Source organism: Marmota marmota, unplaced genomic scaffold (assembly GCF_001458135.2).
Source record: "Marmota marmota marmota unplaced genomic scaffold, marMar, whole genome shotgun sequence".
Classification (NCBI taxonomy): Eukaryota; Metazoa; Chordata; class Mammalia; order Rodentia; family Sciuridae; genus Marmota; species Marmota marmota.
In genome coordinates this window covers 980526-997636 of record NW_026000026.1, presented here as the reverse complement: position 1 = coordinate 997636, position 17111 = coordinate 980526, and the positions used below count along the sequence as shown (strand labels likewise).

General features: G+C 47.5%; 1 protein-coding gene across 1 annotated transcript; it reads right to left on the bottom strand.

Annotated features, from left to right (window-relative positions):
* Positions 1 to 1748: 1748 nt before the first annotated feature.
* Positions 1749 to 17085, bottom strand: Ythdf1 (YTH N6-methyladenosine RNA binding protein 1). Its single transcript, XM_015478446.2, has 4 exons — positions 16640 to 17085; positions 15546 to 15625; positions 6785 to 8305; positions 1749 to 3135 (listed from the first exon to the last, which is right to left on the bottom strand). Exons 1-4 carry the CDS (start codon positions 16668 to 16670, stop codon positions 3109 to 3111), a joined length of 1659 nt encoding a protein of 552 aa, XP_015333932.1. The 5' UTR covers positions 16671 to 17085; the 3' UTR covers positions 1749 to 3108.
* Positions 17086 to 17111: the final 26 nt, after the last annotated feature.

The window sequence follows — 17111 nt, the reverse complement described above, 5'->3', positions numbered from 1 at the left end:
ATTAGCTCCCCCCCAAAAACTGAATATGCTAATCTTAAAAACAACAGGGAGAAAAATATGAGTCCCAATCACATGGGGATGCACAGCAAGGCCATAATTTACTTGCACACTGCTGTAGAGGTCTAAGGAGCACCCCAGTGTCCAATCACCGTGTCTGCAGTGAGACATCGGGATGTCCCACTTCCAGGGAGCCAGGAGGCAAGGGCAGGTGACCTGATTCTTTCCTCATGGGCATTGGCTCTCAGCTGACCTTAGCCAGAGGTTATTTCTGTCCTATGCAAGTAAAGGAAGAGTTCATCAATTCTGAACATAAGGAGCCTCAAAGGGACTGGATCTGCAAACTGAGGGATGAGCACATGGTCCCCAGCACAGCAAGCCATGTTTCCTCCACTACACATCTCTCACTGCATACCCTGTGTAGGGCAGCAGCCTGCACACCCAGCTGCACCCACCTGTCAGTGCAGATGCATCAGCCTACCCCAGGGCATCCAAAGACAAAACCACACATCTGGTGACACGTTTTTTTTCAGTAACCAAGAATCCATTATGAAATTAAGAATCCTACCGAGCTGAGCTTTGGGGAAGGGAAAAGGAGGTAAGGGCTTACTTGGCTGGCTTGTGGGAGCAGGTTTGGAAACACCAAGAGCAGCACTAGCAAGCTAACACCTGCAGCACCACAGGTGAGCAGCCTTCCCTGTCTCTAGGAACTGCTGGGGCCAGACACCAGCTCTCCAGGGGTGGTAGAGTGGGAGACCTATCTGGGTTTGGAGGAAGCCTTCAGGGCGAGGTCACTTGCCTGCACTGTTCGTTCATGACACAGGCCTGTGTCTACCACCACTGGCCAGAGTCCCTAGCACCACCTCCAATTCCTCAATGACCAGCAATCCCACCCTCCTGGTGCAGACTTAGATGGAACACCCTGTTCAATGCACACCACCTCAGTGTTTCTCAGCTGACGCACTCAACACCAAAATTACTTTTAGAGAAGGCTGATGCAACATGCGTGCGCACGCGCACACACACACACACACACAAAAAAAAAAGGCAGAAAAATTAGGAAATTAACCATTGATAATTCAAAACATTTTCTGAAATAAAATTCCAAAGTGAAGTTGGAGCTGCAGGGGAGAATAACATCCTGCCTCTGACCATCTGTCAGAAAATGGGACAAATTTTCCTAAACTTGTTTTGTGCTTCCTGACCAACTATCAAGTTCTGGCAGAGGAGGCTATGCTGGGAGAGTATGTGATACTCAGGAACTGCATCTCGCATCAAAAAAGGGCAGATGTACACTTGGGTGTGTCAATTACCTCACAAAGAAAATAAGCTGTGAACAAACATCAGACCTACTAATAAACACATGGAATTACTAGAGCACACTGAGGTCTGTGACCTGAAACACATATACAAGGAGGACCAAGGGCAACAGAGGGATGTAGCAAGCAGACAGGGAACCGGAGCCAGGAACTTGTGACTTCTCACACAGTGCTGTGCATCTGCAAATTCTTACAGGGTGCTGGGGGCACTGAAGTTCCACTTAGCTAGAGCTTTACAAGCTCCTCTCGCCTTTCAACAAAAAACAGGGACAAGTGAAGTTTCAGCACAGTTTCTTCTCAGGAGACCCTCAGTTCCCAGCACCAGGCCCGAAGGAGTCGTAGGCCTTGGGAAACACGCTGCATGGAAAGCAGGCCTCTGCTAGCTCCACAGCTGCCACCCCAGAGGCAGGGGTGAAGGACCAGCACACAGACTTGCTAAACAGGTGTTTATTAAGGCTTGTATTCTCCTAGAGGACAGCGGTCCAACGCCGTCCATGACTCCGTACAGGCAGTAACAACTCAGAGCAAGTGACACGTTCTAGATACAAGTCTAAATAATACAGCTTACACTTTAACTCAGAGGGTCTTTTGGAGTAAATAGCTTCAGAAGGTATCTGCTCTCTAAGACAGGAAGGATCCTCTACAGCGGGCGCGTGCAGATTCGGTGTGCGAGGGTGGCGGGCGTGAGCACCACTTCCATGCTGGACTCCAACTCCAGGCGGCGAACTCCAACAGGCCCTCACTCCACAAAACATGACAGCAAATTCGTTTTCTAAAAGGGTTTTTTTGTGTGGGGGGTGTTTCAGGGAAATTTTTTTGTTTGGGGTATTTTTTTGTTTTTTTGCTTTTTTTCACCCATTCGACAGAAAAAAAAAAAGACACAGTGAATTTACAGTCGGCGGCATCACCCATCACACTGTCTGTACCACCAAATCCTACTTTTAAAGCTCAGTATTATTGGTACAAAAACTTAAGATGACATCGGAATTCTCAAGTGAAAAAAAAGGGGGAAATTAAAAATGACCTGCCAACAACTAAGAACAACTGAACACTGACCCAGACCTAAAACGCCTTCCTAATCCTTGGCAGCGGATTAGCCAGCGGCAGTGGGGGGAAGTGGCCAGTTCTGCGTGGGCAAGGCATCAGGAAGGATGGCTCTTCCCAGGACACAAACGTGGTCTCCACGTTAGAAAAATCAAGACTTATCTCTCTGTCCAGCAGAAAATCCAAGTGGACAGATCAACATTTTAGAAAGATAACACAGATAGCAAAAATGGCAAATCAATCGCAAGAGGGTGATCTCTAATCTTTGATTTCGTGCTGTGAAGATTTTAACAGCATACTCTATCCAACAAAACCACCCATGTGTTCTTACATTTGCTATAGAACAGTAGAGAGGAGAGAAATAAAGTCTCCTACGGAAACAATAAATGACTGGATAAAATAATAAGAACATAATTTCTTCCAAAATTTAAAAAAAAAAAATCTTTGGGATGTATTAGGTTTTTTGTTGTCTTTAAGGATATTTATATTTTGCATTAGGTCAGTCTGACTGATAAGCTGACAAAAAATACTTCTTTATTAGTGAGTTCTACAATATTATAATACATAGAAAAAATACAAATGAATGCAGACCCATCTGGCAAAAATGAACTACAAAGAAGGTAAAGATGCCACAACTCAACCCACACAGGACGACACACTGGAGCTGACGCCGAAGACAGCACCAAGCATACAGTTTTAAACTCTGCTTTCAAAGGAACTGCTAACCACATAAGAAACTGGCTTGTCCTTATTGTTTGTTTCGATTCTGCCGTTCCTGTAAAAAGAAAGAGGAGAGGAATTTAACACACTAAGCAACTGTGATGGGCAGGCGAAGCCCCACTTAGGTGAGGCCAAGGCTGCCCTGGGTCAGTCACAGACCTGGACCTGTGCTTCCTGCTCAGCAGCCTGGCCACAATCAGCACCTGTGCCCTGAGCTACAGAGGGACCAGGCACAGAGACCAAAGCAGGCACCTCTACAGAGGGAGGCACTGAGCTCCATCCTGCCCCTCATGAGGACTCTCTGAAGAGTCCCATGGGTCCACACCTTTGTCAGCTCTCCCTCACATCAATGCCATGCTACATGGAAATACAAAACAAGTGAACCTCGAGGAAGGAACATGTAAAGGAGACTTGAGTGTGCCAGTTACCCAGGAGACGTGCTTCTGTATTTTCTCTCATTTAAATCTTCCAGAGACTCAGAAGACATAAAGTCTATCCAACTGGCTAAAAAGTGAGCTCCACGTCACTTGGCTAATGAAGAACAGAACAGGAGGATAAGCAGGAGTCCATCAGTTCTGGCCCTTTCCAACAGCTCAAGTCCCCTGTAATACCACACAGAACACTGACCAATGTGGGGCAAGGCTCTTCCAGCCAGGCTTACCTCTATTTCCATAAAAACAGCAATCTTCCAAAGCATGCCTGACATGGGTTTGAGGCCTACATCCAACTCTTTCCCAATTGTGTCTGCATGGCTTCTAATCAGTGGGTCTAGGAGCCATCTCAGTCTTTCCTAACATGCAGAATCTAAACTCAGCTCTTGACATGAAAACGGCATTCCCCTCATCTGCTGCAGACTGACTAAAGCACAACTTCAGGTTCCCCTCCTATATTCTGTGTGGCTCCTGTTCTGAGACTCAAGTGAACCTGGGTGAAGGAGAAGGGTGGACAGCCACTCTGAGAATTAACATCTCCTCCCTACCCTCAAGTGCACATACTGGAGAAAGGAAAGACTTGGGGGCTGGGATTGTGGCTCAGCGGTAGAGTGCTTGCCTAGCACGGGTGGGACCCAGGTGCGATCCTCAGCACCACATAAAAATAAAGGCATTGTGTTATGTCCATCTACACCTAAAAAATAAATATTTTTTTTAAAAAAGAAAAGAAATACTCAGTCTTCTGCATTCCTTTAGGCTCTCTTTAAGCAAGTCTTAATGCTACCAGCAAAACATCCAGGAAACAGACTTTGCAGTACACCATCTGCTCTTAAAAAAAGCAGCATTACTCAAACCTCTCAAAGAGCTGACAGAGGAAGCACAGCTCAGCCTTAGAGGAGCGTACTAACATGCATGTATGCATACTTATTCTTAAGCTCCCTCCTTTAACCCTCCCTACTGAGAGGATCTGGTGTATGTGCAGATGACAGGGAGGGGGGCCTGCAAAAGTATCTGCAACAGTGCAACACATGCTTGTGGAGCACATAGTCTTCACTGTTTTAAGCACCCTAAAGGAGGACTGTTTGTAGATTTAAGGACTTGGTCTCATAAAGCTGCCATGAAATTGAGTGCTTTCCTAAGTCAGTAAACTTCCAAGTTGGACAGGGGAGCTTTGTAAAAATGTTAACTGTATTGTACTTTCTAAACATTAGGTACCTTTTAAGTTACAACAACTGGAAATCAGTGAGGTTTGTCATGATAAACAAAAGGTGGGTAAGTTCTCAGACACCTTGAGATCACTTGGCCAGCAGAAGACACTACTCCAGAGGGAGGAAGGGCTCCTGACTCAGACTCAACCCCAGAACACCTAGGGTTCTCACTCCTGAAGGCAGGCCAGAGCACCTGGCAAGCAAAGCTGAGCATCCATCAGTGGAGGTCTACCACAGAGCATTACATTTCTCTACACAGTGAGCTTGGAAGGTACTGAAATTCCACCAGAACCAGTACCAAATCAGAGTTCTCACGCATCACTTTCAATAATAAACTAATGTTAAAGGGGAATCACATGAGTATACAGCTTTTTGTTCTAGCTGACATGGTCTGTGGGAGAGGCACTAGTTCCTTCCTATGGTGCTCATAAAGCAACTCAGTTGGACTGGCCAATGGAGCACCCAAGGGATGGGGGACCAAAACAGACCCTAACCACAGGCAGATGCCCACAGGCCTTGCCGGTCGTTCAAAAGGCTCAACCTGAGGCCTGACACAAAAATGCAGTGTCACAAGTTGTTATAATGAAAGTTTTAGGACACTAGCATTTTAAAAACACCAACCAGTTCAGGGGTGGAATTTTAACCTTAAGCTCATCACCAAACTTTGGGACCCAATGCACTTTAGGAAAACCCAAGTATTCAGTATTTAAGAAAAACCAAGCGCGCGCACACACATACACAGATACACACAAAACAGCCAGCTGCCAATTTAAAGCCAGATCTGTTCTAACCCTGCAAATTCAGCAGTTCAGCACAACTGTGCATTGTATCAGCAATGTTCTGCAGGATGACAGCGGTGCCACAGGACTAACCTGACCTGTGATGCTGCAGCCACCTTCATCTGTGCAGGTGCATTTTATGATGCCCACAGAACCTCAAAACTGCTCAAACAATACTTTCTTCAGACTCTGACCCACTGTCAGGTGATGGCTTGGCTGTAATTGATACCCCAAAAGCTAAAATACAGAATTAACTGGAAACAAATGACCCCCTCTTCAGGCATTCCACTCTTTACTATGAGGGTAACCTAATGGTGCCAGCACAATGGCACTGCCAGGACCCTCTGCACGCTGCTCTGCTCCAGACACTCAGACATTTGCATTCGTTTGAGCAACTCCTCCTCCAACACAGGACAGAAATGATGAGAAAGCCAGCTGACCAACTGAAACTCCACCAAAGAGAGACAGCCTCAGGACGAGCACTCTCATGAAGAGAGCTCTGCAAATCATATCAGGTCCTTTCTTCTGGGGCCAGCATCTGGGAGTATGGGCACCTGGGCCCTCCCCAAGAGAAGCCACACTAACTCCAGGGAGCTATAAGGTTCATATGCCAGGAGCTTCACTGTGGGCCTAGCAGGCAATCAGGAGCACCTCAGATACCTGGATCTGAACACGTCTATTTAACACTGTGACTCCAAGCTTGCCCCTCACCACTACCCTCTTAACTATTTCGATGGAGTGGGCCAAAGCTCTTAAAACTGCAGGATACTGAGTTTCTAAAAGAAAAACAAATGATCAGACTGGACCAGACCTTTCAACTGTTGAGGGGAAGAGCCCTCAGGCAGGTGGGAAACCAAAGTGCCAGCCAGTGCCTACAGCAGCCTTGCTGGCTTCTCCAGTACCATGTGAACACTGCCTTCCAAGTGTTCTCCACTGAGATCACCATTCAGAAAGAAAACAGGACAAAGAGAGTAACTTCCCTCAGGTTCCTTGTTACCTTATGTGTACAAAATGTTCCCTGCTACCATGTTTCTTAAAAACTGAAGCCATCGAAAGTTATTTGGTGACATCCACTCAACCATAATCACTGGATTCTCCCAGTAGCCACTGTAGGGAAAGTTCGTCGATGCTGCCGGCCCCCTCTGGATGCCTGGCCTGCCCAAGGCCAACCAGGCAGTCTGTCACAGGACCCATCTGCTTCCTGCCTGGCTGCTGCTCAAGCCACCTTTCACATGCATAGAAATGAGACACCAAGGGGTGCAGCAGGTGCCTGAGACACCACTCACCTTGCGCACCACCTCCTCCTCCTCTTGCCGCTTCTCATAGTGAGAAAAGTCATCAAAGATGGAGGTGGTGTGCTTGTAGGAAGCAATAATTCTCAGCACTTGTTTGGCTTTTTCTAGGGGCACCTCCTGTGTGTCTCGGGAGTTTGTGACCGGTTTGTTGTCGTTGTTCTCTAGTCTGATGTGCCGGAGCTGGTTATTGGGCACGTCCTTGACAAAAATCCACTTCACGTCAAACTTGCCCTTCCACTTGTCCTGAGACCAGACCCCAGCACTGGTGCCATAGTCCACAGGAGACTTCATCTCCGCCACCCCGCAGAAATGCCCACTCCCGTTGACACTGAAGAGCAGGTAGACAGGCCCCTGGCTGCTCACAGCACGGAAGGCGCTGTCCAGGCGCTTGTTGCCATGTTCCGTGCTGCACCAGATGGAGTACTTGATGGAGCGATGGATGTCGTCCTCAGAATAGCTCTTTATGATGAACACCCGCCCGCTTTTAAGGTTCCAATCAAATTCTTTAGGGTTGTAGCTGTGGGCGGCTTTCAGTTTCTCAAGGACGGGGTGGGAGTCTACACCAGGGGCAGAATTAGACTGGGAATTTCCAGGAGAGTTACTATCACTGCTAGCCCCTCCACTCTGCCCAAAGGCAGCATTTCTGTTTCGAGGGGCGACCCAGCGGGTTTGGGGTGGCTGCTGAGGACTCTGATACTGTGGAGGGGCCAATGGGGGAGGCTGAGCTGGGAGAGGCTGGGCCACCTGCAGGGGCTGTGGGGCAGACTGGGGGACTGGTGCCTGCTGGGGGGCTGGGGCCTTCGGCACAGGCCCCTTGTTATCCCAGGTGCCGATGTCCATGTTATGCTTTATAGGTGGAGGAGGCAGGGCACCCCCGACTACAGGCCCACTCTTTGTTTTCATTTTAGGCTGTGGTTTTGCAGGCTTACTAGCAATAGCAGCCCAAGAGGTTGGTTTTGAGACTGGCATATTTACATTTGTCCCACCATTGCCAGAAAGGACACCTGTCAGTGCCACACTGCTGACAACAGAGCCCACCGTCTTGACCGCAGAGGTGGTAACATCCCCGATCTTTAGACCAACCATGCCCTGCTCCAGGCTGTTCATCCCAGGTGCCTTATTAAGGGTATCACTGTGAAAACCTGTCTGCCCATCAACAACCGTGCCACCCAGGGAGCTTGGAGGGTAGGTATAGCTGCTTCCATATGCAGAGCTCTGGGTCTGCTGCCCCTGAGAACCACTTGCCCCCCACGCTGAGAATGCAGGGTTTTCAGGGAAGAAGCTAAACCTATGCTGATACATGCTGTTCCCCAGGCCTCCCGGCTGCCCAAAAACAGCATCGTGCATGAAATGATGGTCTCCGTTACTGAGCTGCCCATAAGTGGTGAGGTATGGAATTGGAGGGTCCCCTGCGGTGGACCACGGCGCCTCATTGAGGGAGTAAGGAAATCCGATGGATGGTGGATAGTAGCTGGACAGGTAGGGATCGCTCATCGAGGGGTAACTGTTACTCTGTGAAAACAAACAGGGTGACTAGTTAGACTGCTACTACATGAGGACTGAATCTGCTGACCACTTCTCACACAGGCTGCACATAATCCAGCCTGATACTGCACAAGTGACTCATTCTTAATGGAGCAATAAAGTCCATCAACTTGAGAACAAAGTCAGGATCCAGAGAAATTAGTAACAAATATCACCCAGGTCACCATCTCAAACACCAAGCCTCACTCACAGTGATCTAAGCTCAAGTTCAATTACTGAGCTGAGCCCACTAGAGCTAGATGGACAGCTCTCTCCTCCTTCTACCATCAAGTCTGACCTATTTAGAGGAACCCAGAGTGGGGAATTAACCCATCCTGCGTGATGATGCTGGCAATATCAACAGACAGCAACTTTGACAGGGCACTGGGATATTTATGGAGGCTCCAGTTCACTGAGCAGTTAACACGCCCCAGGTGTCCCTCCTCTAGACCTTCATACCTACTTCCCACAGTTGACCTCAGCACTCCTCACCACCCTCAAGGGCTGCTTCAGAGCAGTACCGAAAGACACTTCCCTGTGGAGTAAAGCACCTGTGTAGAGGTGCTGAAGGGGAGGTGCCCAGTGCGAGGCCAGAAAGCACCACTTGTTATCAGCATTTCAGAATCATCTCTTACAATGAAATAACAATTGTTTCCCTATAATGAAGATCTTTGAGATTCTACAAATGAGAAACTATCGATGTTGTGTAAGACAAAAAAACTCAAGCTTATCCTCCCTTGAGAGGATTTCAATGGTTCTGGCCGCTGTACTGCAACCTCCCCTCCTATACCCCCACCCAGTCAGTCCTCAGAACAGCCTATACAGCCAGGCCAGGCAGGTGGAAAGCCTAAATGGGGACCTGCTTCACGAGGGATGCCTGCATGGACACAGGACAAACGGGGCAGTTCTTCCAAAGGGAAGCCAGTGCTCCTCTCCACCCTGAGCAGCTACGATCACCTCCATAAGCAGAAGGGCAGAGGAAGGAGAAGCCCCAGGGGCCGTGGAACTGACCCACAGGACACAGACCACGCAGTGAGGCCAGGCACACCCAGGATATTCAACTGAGATGAGAAGTGTGTAATGATTTGAGGTGACATACATGCAAAAGGACACTCCTGAAAGTCCACTTGAGGTACCACAAACACACACGCAGGAAAAGCCCCTCCAACAACCCATCCTGCCCACTATAGAGCAGAGAGCCCTTGGCTGCTCCCTGCCAGTACTGTCCAACTCACCTTGGTAACATGGTTCAAGCACCTCACCACTGAGCCCCCAAATCCTAGAATTCCTGCTCCTTTAGGATTTGAACACAAAGGTCCTAGCTACTATTCCCCTGCAAAAACCATCACACCCCAGGAGAAGGAAAGGCATGAGTTCAAGAACCACAAACACACAGAAAAGGCAGGAGTGAGGCAATGAGGCAAGCAAGGAGGGCCTTGCCTCTCCTCTCTCCTGAGCTGTCAGCTGTGGGGTAGGGAATAAGCAAAAACAAAGCTGCAGCTCTCCTAAAGACTGTGAAACTCTTCAGAAGAGAGCCCTTTCTTCTGCTCCTTTTTTAAGAGGTGCTGGGGATCGAATCCAGGGGCGACCACTGAGCCACATCCCCAGCCTTTCCATTTTTTAACTTGAAACAGGATCTCAGTTGCCCAGACTGGCCTCAAACTTGTAATCCTGCTTTAGCCTCCCAAGTTGTTAGGATTACAGGTGTGCACCACCATGCCAAGTTCAACAGCTCTTTCTTAAACATTTAATTAATACAACAAAAGAAAAAGATTTCCAATTTCTAGATAAGAGGCTGTAGTTTCCTAGAGCTCCCTAACAGTGCTATAAGGCCCACTGGTGGCTGTCACAACCCTGAACCATGCCCTCCCCTCCACCTCTAGATAAGCTCTGCCAGCAGGCCATCTTCCAACCCTTCCCACTAGCACAGGGACCTGAGGCTATGGGTTCAATTTCAATTTTTATCTCAAGCCTACTGACAGCCCATTTTCTATTACCTCTGCCATGCCTCCTTCCAATCTCTGAAAATAAAGCAGCTGGTTATTCTGCAAAGCTATCTAAAACAGGCCAAGTACAGAAAAACATCTGAAGGTGATGCTCTTGCCCTCTACGTGCTGAACACTGCAGTCCATGCCGCAGACCTCCCCTGGGAAAAGAGTGGTTCTCAGTCACTGTCTGAGGAGCACAGGCTGACTATTCTGGTCTCAACCTCAGACACTGGCTTCAAATATGCCCTCGAGCTGTGCCTGGGTGATTGATAAAGCACCCAGAGCCTATCTTGAGTCCTCTGCCTCCCTCTGTCCTGTACACAGCCTGGCACAGATCAGCATTCATGTTGGCAAGTGCTGCAGGTAAGACTGGTTGTGACCCAGACCCTCCCCAGCTTGGTGGCACCACAGGGGAATCTAAGCTAGGAATATGCAAGTTTCTTCAGCAGAGACACAGCTGAATAAGCTGATATTATGAAAGCAAACTCAATGCTTGCTCCTCACACACGAACACCTCTGAGCAAGCACATGTGGGCCTCCAGTGCCTCCTCAGGATACAGTGGGTGCTGCCGCATCCAAGACTTCTAACCACAGCCCTGGGTATGACAGGACTGCACAGACTAGCACATCTTCAGTCAAATCAGAGCCACTGACAGGAAAACTTAGCTCTTCACTCTTAAGGGTCCTCCCTCCAGAGGAACTAAGAAGTGATAAACACCTCAAAGAAACAAATTTTAAATAAGCAGTGACCATTATCCCTAGATCATTAGAAACACTGAGTAAACAGAGAAACCATAAACCTACTCTAGAACAAAGAGCAATTTTCCGGCTTCCTCAGGTTTAATTAAAAAAGACAAAACAAGCCGGGCATGGTGGCACACGCCTGTAATCCCAGCGGCTTGGGAGGCTGAAACACTAAGCAACTCAGTGAGACCCTGGGCTGGGGATGTGGCTCAGTGGCCGAGTGCCCTAGAGTTCAATTCCCAATACCCCCGCCCCCCAAAAAGACAAAACAGAATGTAAAAATGCCCAGGGCCACTTAACCTGGAGCTGAAACACTTGTTTACACTATTCATTTTCCAGAGAAGGAAATTCTAAGACAGTTGAAACACTTTAATTTCACAAACATAAAGTGACTCAGCATCATAGGAACTCAAGAGAAGCAGAAAGGTCCCTCCTAAGCCCAAGATGAACAGAGCACCTGTCTGCTCAAGATGAAGCAGGTACTTAATCAAATCACATTAATTATGTGTGGGCAATGCTGAAAACCGACCCAGTGACAGGATCCTGGAACTGCTGACCAGAGCCAACAGAGCCAGCCAGGGTAGCCTCACTGCTTCAGCAGTCTTGGATGAGTCTTGAGGATGGAGAAGATGTTACAGAAAAAAACCCAAGCCCTGAGCACTTTACTCTGTCATTCTTCCTGTCTGTCCTGAAGGCAGGTGCTTCTGAGGCTTAATTTCAGCCCTTCAGATGGTTGGTCAACCTGCAGAAACAGCAGTTTCCAACACAGAATTTCTGCATCTGTTTCAGCAACTCACCAATAAGCAGCACATGAAGACTTCCCCTCTTTTCAGATGAACTGCTAGGAAGCAGTCAGATGGCAAATCCCTATCTACCTAGTAAGCACCACCACTAGACCTTCTAAGAAAGCCCATATTGTTCAGTTGCAGCCACAGAAACCGATGCAGACCTGGGTGATTAAGCATGTGTCTGCTGACCCTTCAGGTCATCCTGGTCCCACCGGAATCACCTGGACTTAGCATTAAGACAAAAGCCAAATTTCTGCCAGCTTTATGCACTGAACAGAAGCCATGGACACCACGAAAGGTCCAGCACCAGATGAAAAAACTAACCAAACCTTGGGTGATGGGGTGAGTGTGACTCTCAAGATAACAACTCCATGCCAAAAGCTTCTCCAAGGTCAAATACAGAGGTACAAACTTCAACATAACCACACAGGACAACACCTGAGCAACAGCATACTCAGGGACTCTTAAGTGACACCACATTAAACACTCCAGGTCTTCCTGAACTCATGAAATCACCCCACCAGCCTTCAAGCAAGTGATCACAACAACATTCAGCCCTTTTAAAAGAAGACTTGATTAGGGCTAGGGTTGAGGCTCAGAGTTAAGAGCATTTGCCTATCACATATGAAGCACTGGGATCAATCCTCAGCATCACATAAATAAAACAGAAGTGTAAAAAAAATAACATTACATATATCAACTTGATTAAAAGCATAGTCTTCCTAAAGAAGTTCAGAAAAGACAAACCACCAATTATCAGTCCTGGGACTCAAACAGGAAAATTTATAAAACTTTTTTATAAAATGAGTGTTCCATGAAGAAACAAAACCTCTCAATGTCCTTACTTTCTGTTCCTGTCAGGTGTGACCAGGCAAATGATTGTGTTGACAACCAAGGACTTTAAATGCAGGTGCAGGTGCCACCTCCCCTGTGCCCAGGTGCCCTTGCTCATTTGTCAGTGCCAGTCAGAGGTCAAAGCACACACGCTTCAGAGGCTGGTACAGGCCTGGAGGACACAGTGTCTCCCGAACCGGGACATCACTCAGGCAGTGTCTTACACTCCGAAGGGACCTGCTCCGGGTCCTCCTAGTCCTTATCTTTCAAAAACAAACAAAACAGCAAACTAGAAAGCCTGAGCACATCTGCTTCAACAGAGGACAGCCTGAAGCCCCTCACTGAGCCCTTCTGCTCCCCTCATTTCCAAAAAAGGTTACAGACACACATCTTCTGTTATAGACCAGGGTGGAACCATAGGGCAACACAGCGAAGGCCTCTCTAAGGCAACAGCCCCACTGCAGCTCATAGAGCCGCACTGACCTATCCAAACACATGCTCTTTGAACTTCCCAAATCACTCCAGCATCAGATTCACAAAATGAAGCAGCACAATGCATCACACAAACCATACGATGGATGCAAAGCAAGGGTGAGGGTAGACCCATGACCTTCAATGTTGTCATGGCTCTGCCAACAGGCCTGTGCAAGCTACGCCAGAGCCATGAGCTCTCACACATCAGGAACTCCTTGACAAAGCTGCCACACACACAATGTTCGCCCAAGTCCGTGAGCACTGAGCATACCAACAAGGATTCTGAGCTCATTTCTTCAGCCACAAAAGACCTCTCTTCTGGCTAGATGGTCACCACAGCACAGCTCTCATGTGAGAAAGCAAGAGAGAACCTTTCTATCTCAGCAACCTGTATCAGAAGAATTCAGCAAGTCTAGCAGCAGTAACAATCCCAAATGACTCGTGGCCGAAACAATAAAATAAGGAGAATTCAAGGCAAGGAAACAAAAGTCATGGTCCCACATGAAGAAGCAAGCAACACAAAGACAAAAGCAGAGACATCTGCGGAATACCTGCAGACACTCACAGGGAGCGCCCTGGCTCTACATCACAATCCTCCACCTGGGCGGACTGTGTTCTGACTGGTCCTCAACTACTTTACCTCTGAATAACAATGAGGACTGAAGAGCTCTCCCATGCTGTGTGCTTCCTGCCTTGTATTAGAAGCTGTGTATTTCTAGAAAATCTGCTATCGATCCACCAGGAGCTTAGATGTACTCTCAAGTATGTGCTGATTGATCACCCTGCTAAAAAGTACACATCTTAACATATAGAATGCAGGAACCATTTTAAAGCTGTCCACTACTGGTAACCTCAACCTAATCAAAAGTCTTTATCCATGGCTGCTCAGAGGGCAAAACAGCCACTGACAGTGGAAAATAATCTACTCCATAGTTAAGAGAAATCCTCTGAACAATGTAAGAGCTTTAATTTTGTAAAAATACATTTCAGGCTGAGCATGGTGATGCACGCCTATAATTCCAGAAACCCAGGAGGCTGTGGCAGGAGGATCACCAAGTTTGAGGACAGCCCTGGCAACTTAGTGAGAACCTACCTCAAAATGAAATAAATAAGGCTGAGGATAAAACTCAATGGTAGAGCACTTGCCTAGCATACACAGGCTCTGGGTTTTATAACCAGTATTGCAAAACACATATGTATATATGTGTATGTGTACACACATACATACACGTGTATATACACATGCACATACATATATATACACACACACGTATATACAGACACACACTTTAAAGTATAATGAAACAACCTGTCTCCCCTTGTTTTGGTTAAAATTTAGTACGTAATATTACTATAAGAATAGTAGAAAGTAAATAGGTCTATTTAACTTCTGGTCATAACTTTTGCCCAAAAGTCCATAAATGCTAGGTCAGTTCTGCAACACCCTGTCCTGCCAGAGGAGGGACAGACTGTCAGGGGCCATCAAGAGACTTGGTGGTCAAGGTTCCCGCTGTACAATTTCCCAGGCTCATAAACTGCAGACTTGTTAAATGCACTGGGAAAGAAGAAGATGGAAAAAAACTCTAGGATACTTTAGAAAAGGGCAGATAAGAACAACACTGGCAGGCTAGTTTCACCCCACCGCAGGGAAGAGGCAAAGCTTGGTTTCATTCTGAAATAGGCACTGTACCTTTTCAAAGTGGCAGATATTAAGGCTAACCCTAAATTTCAACTTGTTCAGTGGTTTTTAACCAGGACAATTCTGTCCCCAGGAGACATTTGCAACTGTCACTACTCAAGTGGGAGTGCTCATGGAACCTAATGGGTAAAAGCCAGGGAGGCTGGGGAACATCCTACAATGCACAGAATGGTCTGGCCCAAAATTCCAGTGCCATGGCCAAGAAATCCTGAAATACCTAAGGAAACAAGGCAAATGTGACTTGCTATTTCAAACAAAAGGAAATTAAAGCACAGGGAAGGCAAGCCACCTGAGAGCTAAGGTTCAAGCCCAGGGCAGGAGTCCAGCTCCACCATCCAATGCTTAGCTACTCTCCTAAGCCACAATTCAATCCTACAAAACTAAAAACAACATGCCAAAAAACTTTAGCAAACTATGCACGACTGCACTCCACAAAAGGCACTACACCTCACACAAGGATTCTACCAGCACCCAAGCCCAGTAGAGTGCTACTTCCTCCAGGGGAAACTACCTGTGTCAGACTTGTGCCCCAGGTGGAATAAGAGAAAGACTTCAAAGGAAATCTTCAAGATTAATACTAATATTAACCACTTCTAATAGTTTTTAATTTAGGATAATAAAGTAAAAAATATGACAAAAAATGTGTTACAACTAATTATAATTAATTTAAAAGTAAGTGTATGCTAACAAAATGAACTCACCGGATTGGACTGTCCAGAAAGGTAGGGCTCAAAGTCATTGTCATGAACTGTATCCTTCTGATGCAAAGAACCATTTTGTACTAGAACAAGAAGTTGCAAACCATTATCAAGTTTTAAGATTACTTTTAAGCATGGAAATCAAAGTAACGCCTATTTTCATCAATTTCTATGAGAAATTGATTTTATTTAAAATGAGCACAATCAATATAAATCTGTTTTCACATCTAAATAAAATGGTGATGCAGACTTTCATCAATTTAGGCTACATTTTTGATAATGATATAATTTGGTAGATGTGACAAAATGTAAGTGCAAACAAAATACAAGGAGTTCACAACCAGATTTTGTTGAAACTGACAAAGTCTAAGAAGATCTAAGTGGCGCCAACAGAGAATGTAGCCTCCATATGTCCAGCTTGTGGATGTTCAGCTGGGAAGGGGCTGTAACAGAAGCTCACCATTATCTGGCTCTCCCCTTACTTTCCACTGTTACAATGCTCAGCCAGAAAAGGAAAGGTGAATAAAGCACTGGGCCTTTTCCAATCTTAAAACACGATGAACCCTATTTGGTTGCACCGGAGTAACACGCTGGTTAAAGCAGTCTTGCAAGTAAGCATCAAGAGTCGCCTACAGGCTCTCACAGGAGTGCACTCTGGGGCTTTATTCCAAGCAAGAACACAGGAGATGAGAGTAGACTTAGGAAAACAAGGGAGCAGATGGTCTACAGGCGATGGTCTTAGCTGCCTCTCTGGGAGAGCCAGCTAAGGGCGGCAGAGGACTGGTTACTCAGCCCCTGGCCCCTGTGCTTGCCCTTTGAACAGTGCCTTATCTCCTTCCCTTTCCCCCATCAAATCAACAATCTTCCAGTGAGAGGGAAGGGCTGCACTATTCTGAGCACCCATTTATTTACTTCTCCTTGAAAAGCCTGTCTTTGACCAGTCAAATCTCCAGGAAACGGAAAGTTTCATCTCCCATTAGCTGCCAGGAGGAAAGCAAGTTTCCGGTTCCAGACGTGGCTTGTGGACCTTCTCTTGCCCAGGCAGGGCAGCCTGTCCTCCTCCAATGCCCGCATGGCCATCCTGGAACTCTCCTCACCTTTATTATCTTGTCCTTTTGTTCTCTGCATCGCCGCAGGCCGGGAGGTGCGAACAGACACAGCCCAGCCCGGAAAAGGAAAGACAAAGTTACTCTCCAGCGAACTCTCCCGAGCAGGGGCCAGGCGGATGACCCGGCCCGGCCTCCCGCGGCCCGGCTCCCCGAACCCCAGAACCCGGGACCCCAGGTCGGACCCTATGGCCCTGACCTCGCAAACCCAGTCAGGCCCCTAGGTCCTCGGCTCCGGCCCCTCATTCCCAACCCTGACCTCCAGATCCTCGGGTCCCGTCCTGCATCCCAGACCCTGGCCTGTCCAGGTCCTCAGCCCCAGTCACGCATCCCCGACGCCAATCAAGCCTCCAGGCCCTCGGTCCCGGCCACGCATTCCTGACCACGGCTAGACCTCCAGGACTCGGCCCACCCTCGCAACCCGCGACCCTGCATCCAGGTCCTCCGCCCCACCCCCGCATCC

Excerpts from the sequence above, each read along its gene's own strand:
- Ythdf1 (XM_015478446.2), bottom strand. The coding sequence starts at position 16,670 with ATGCAGAGAACAAAAGGACAAGATAATAAAG. Across the intron at positions 15,626-16,639 it reads AAAAGGACAAGATAATAAAG|TACAAAATGGTTCTTTGCAT; the intron begins GTGAGGAGAGTT and ends TTCTTGTTCTAG. Across the intron at positions 3,136-6,784 it reads AGGAGGAGGTGGTGCGCAAG|GAACGGCAGAATCGAAACAA; the intron begins GTGAGTGGTGTC and ends TTCTTTTTACAG.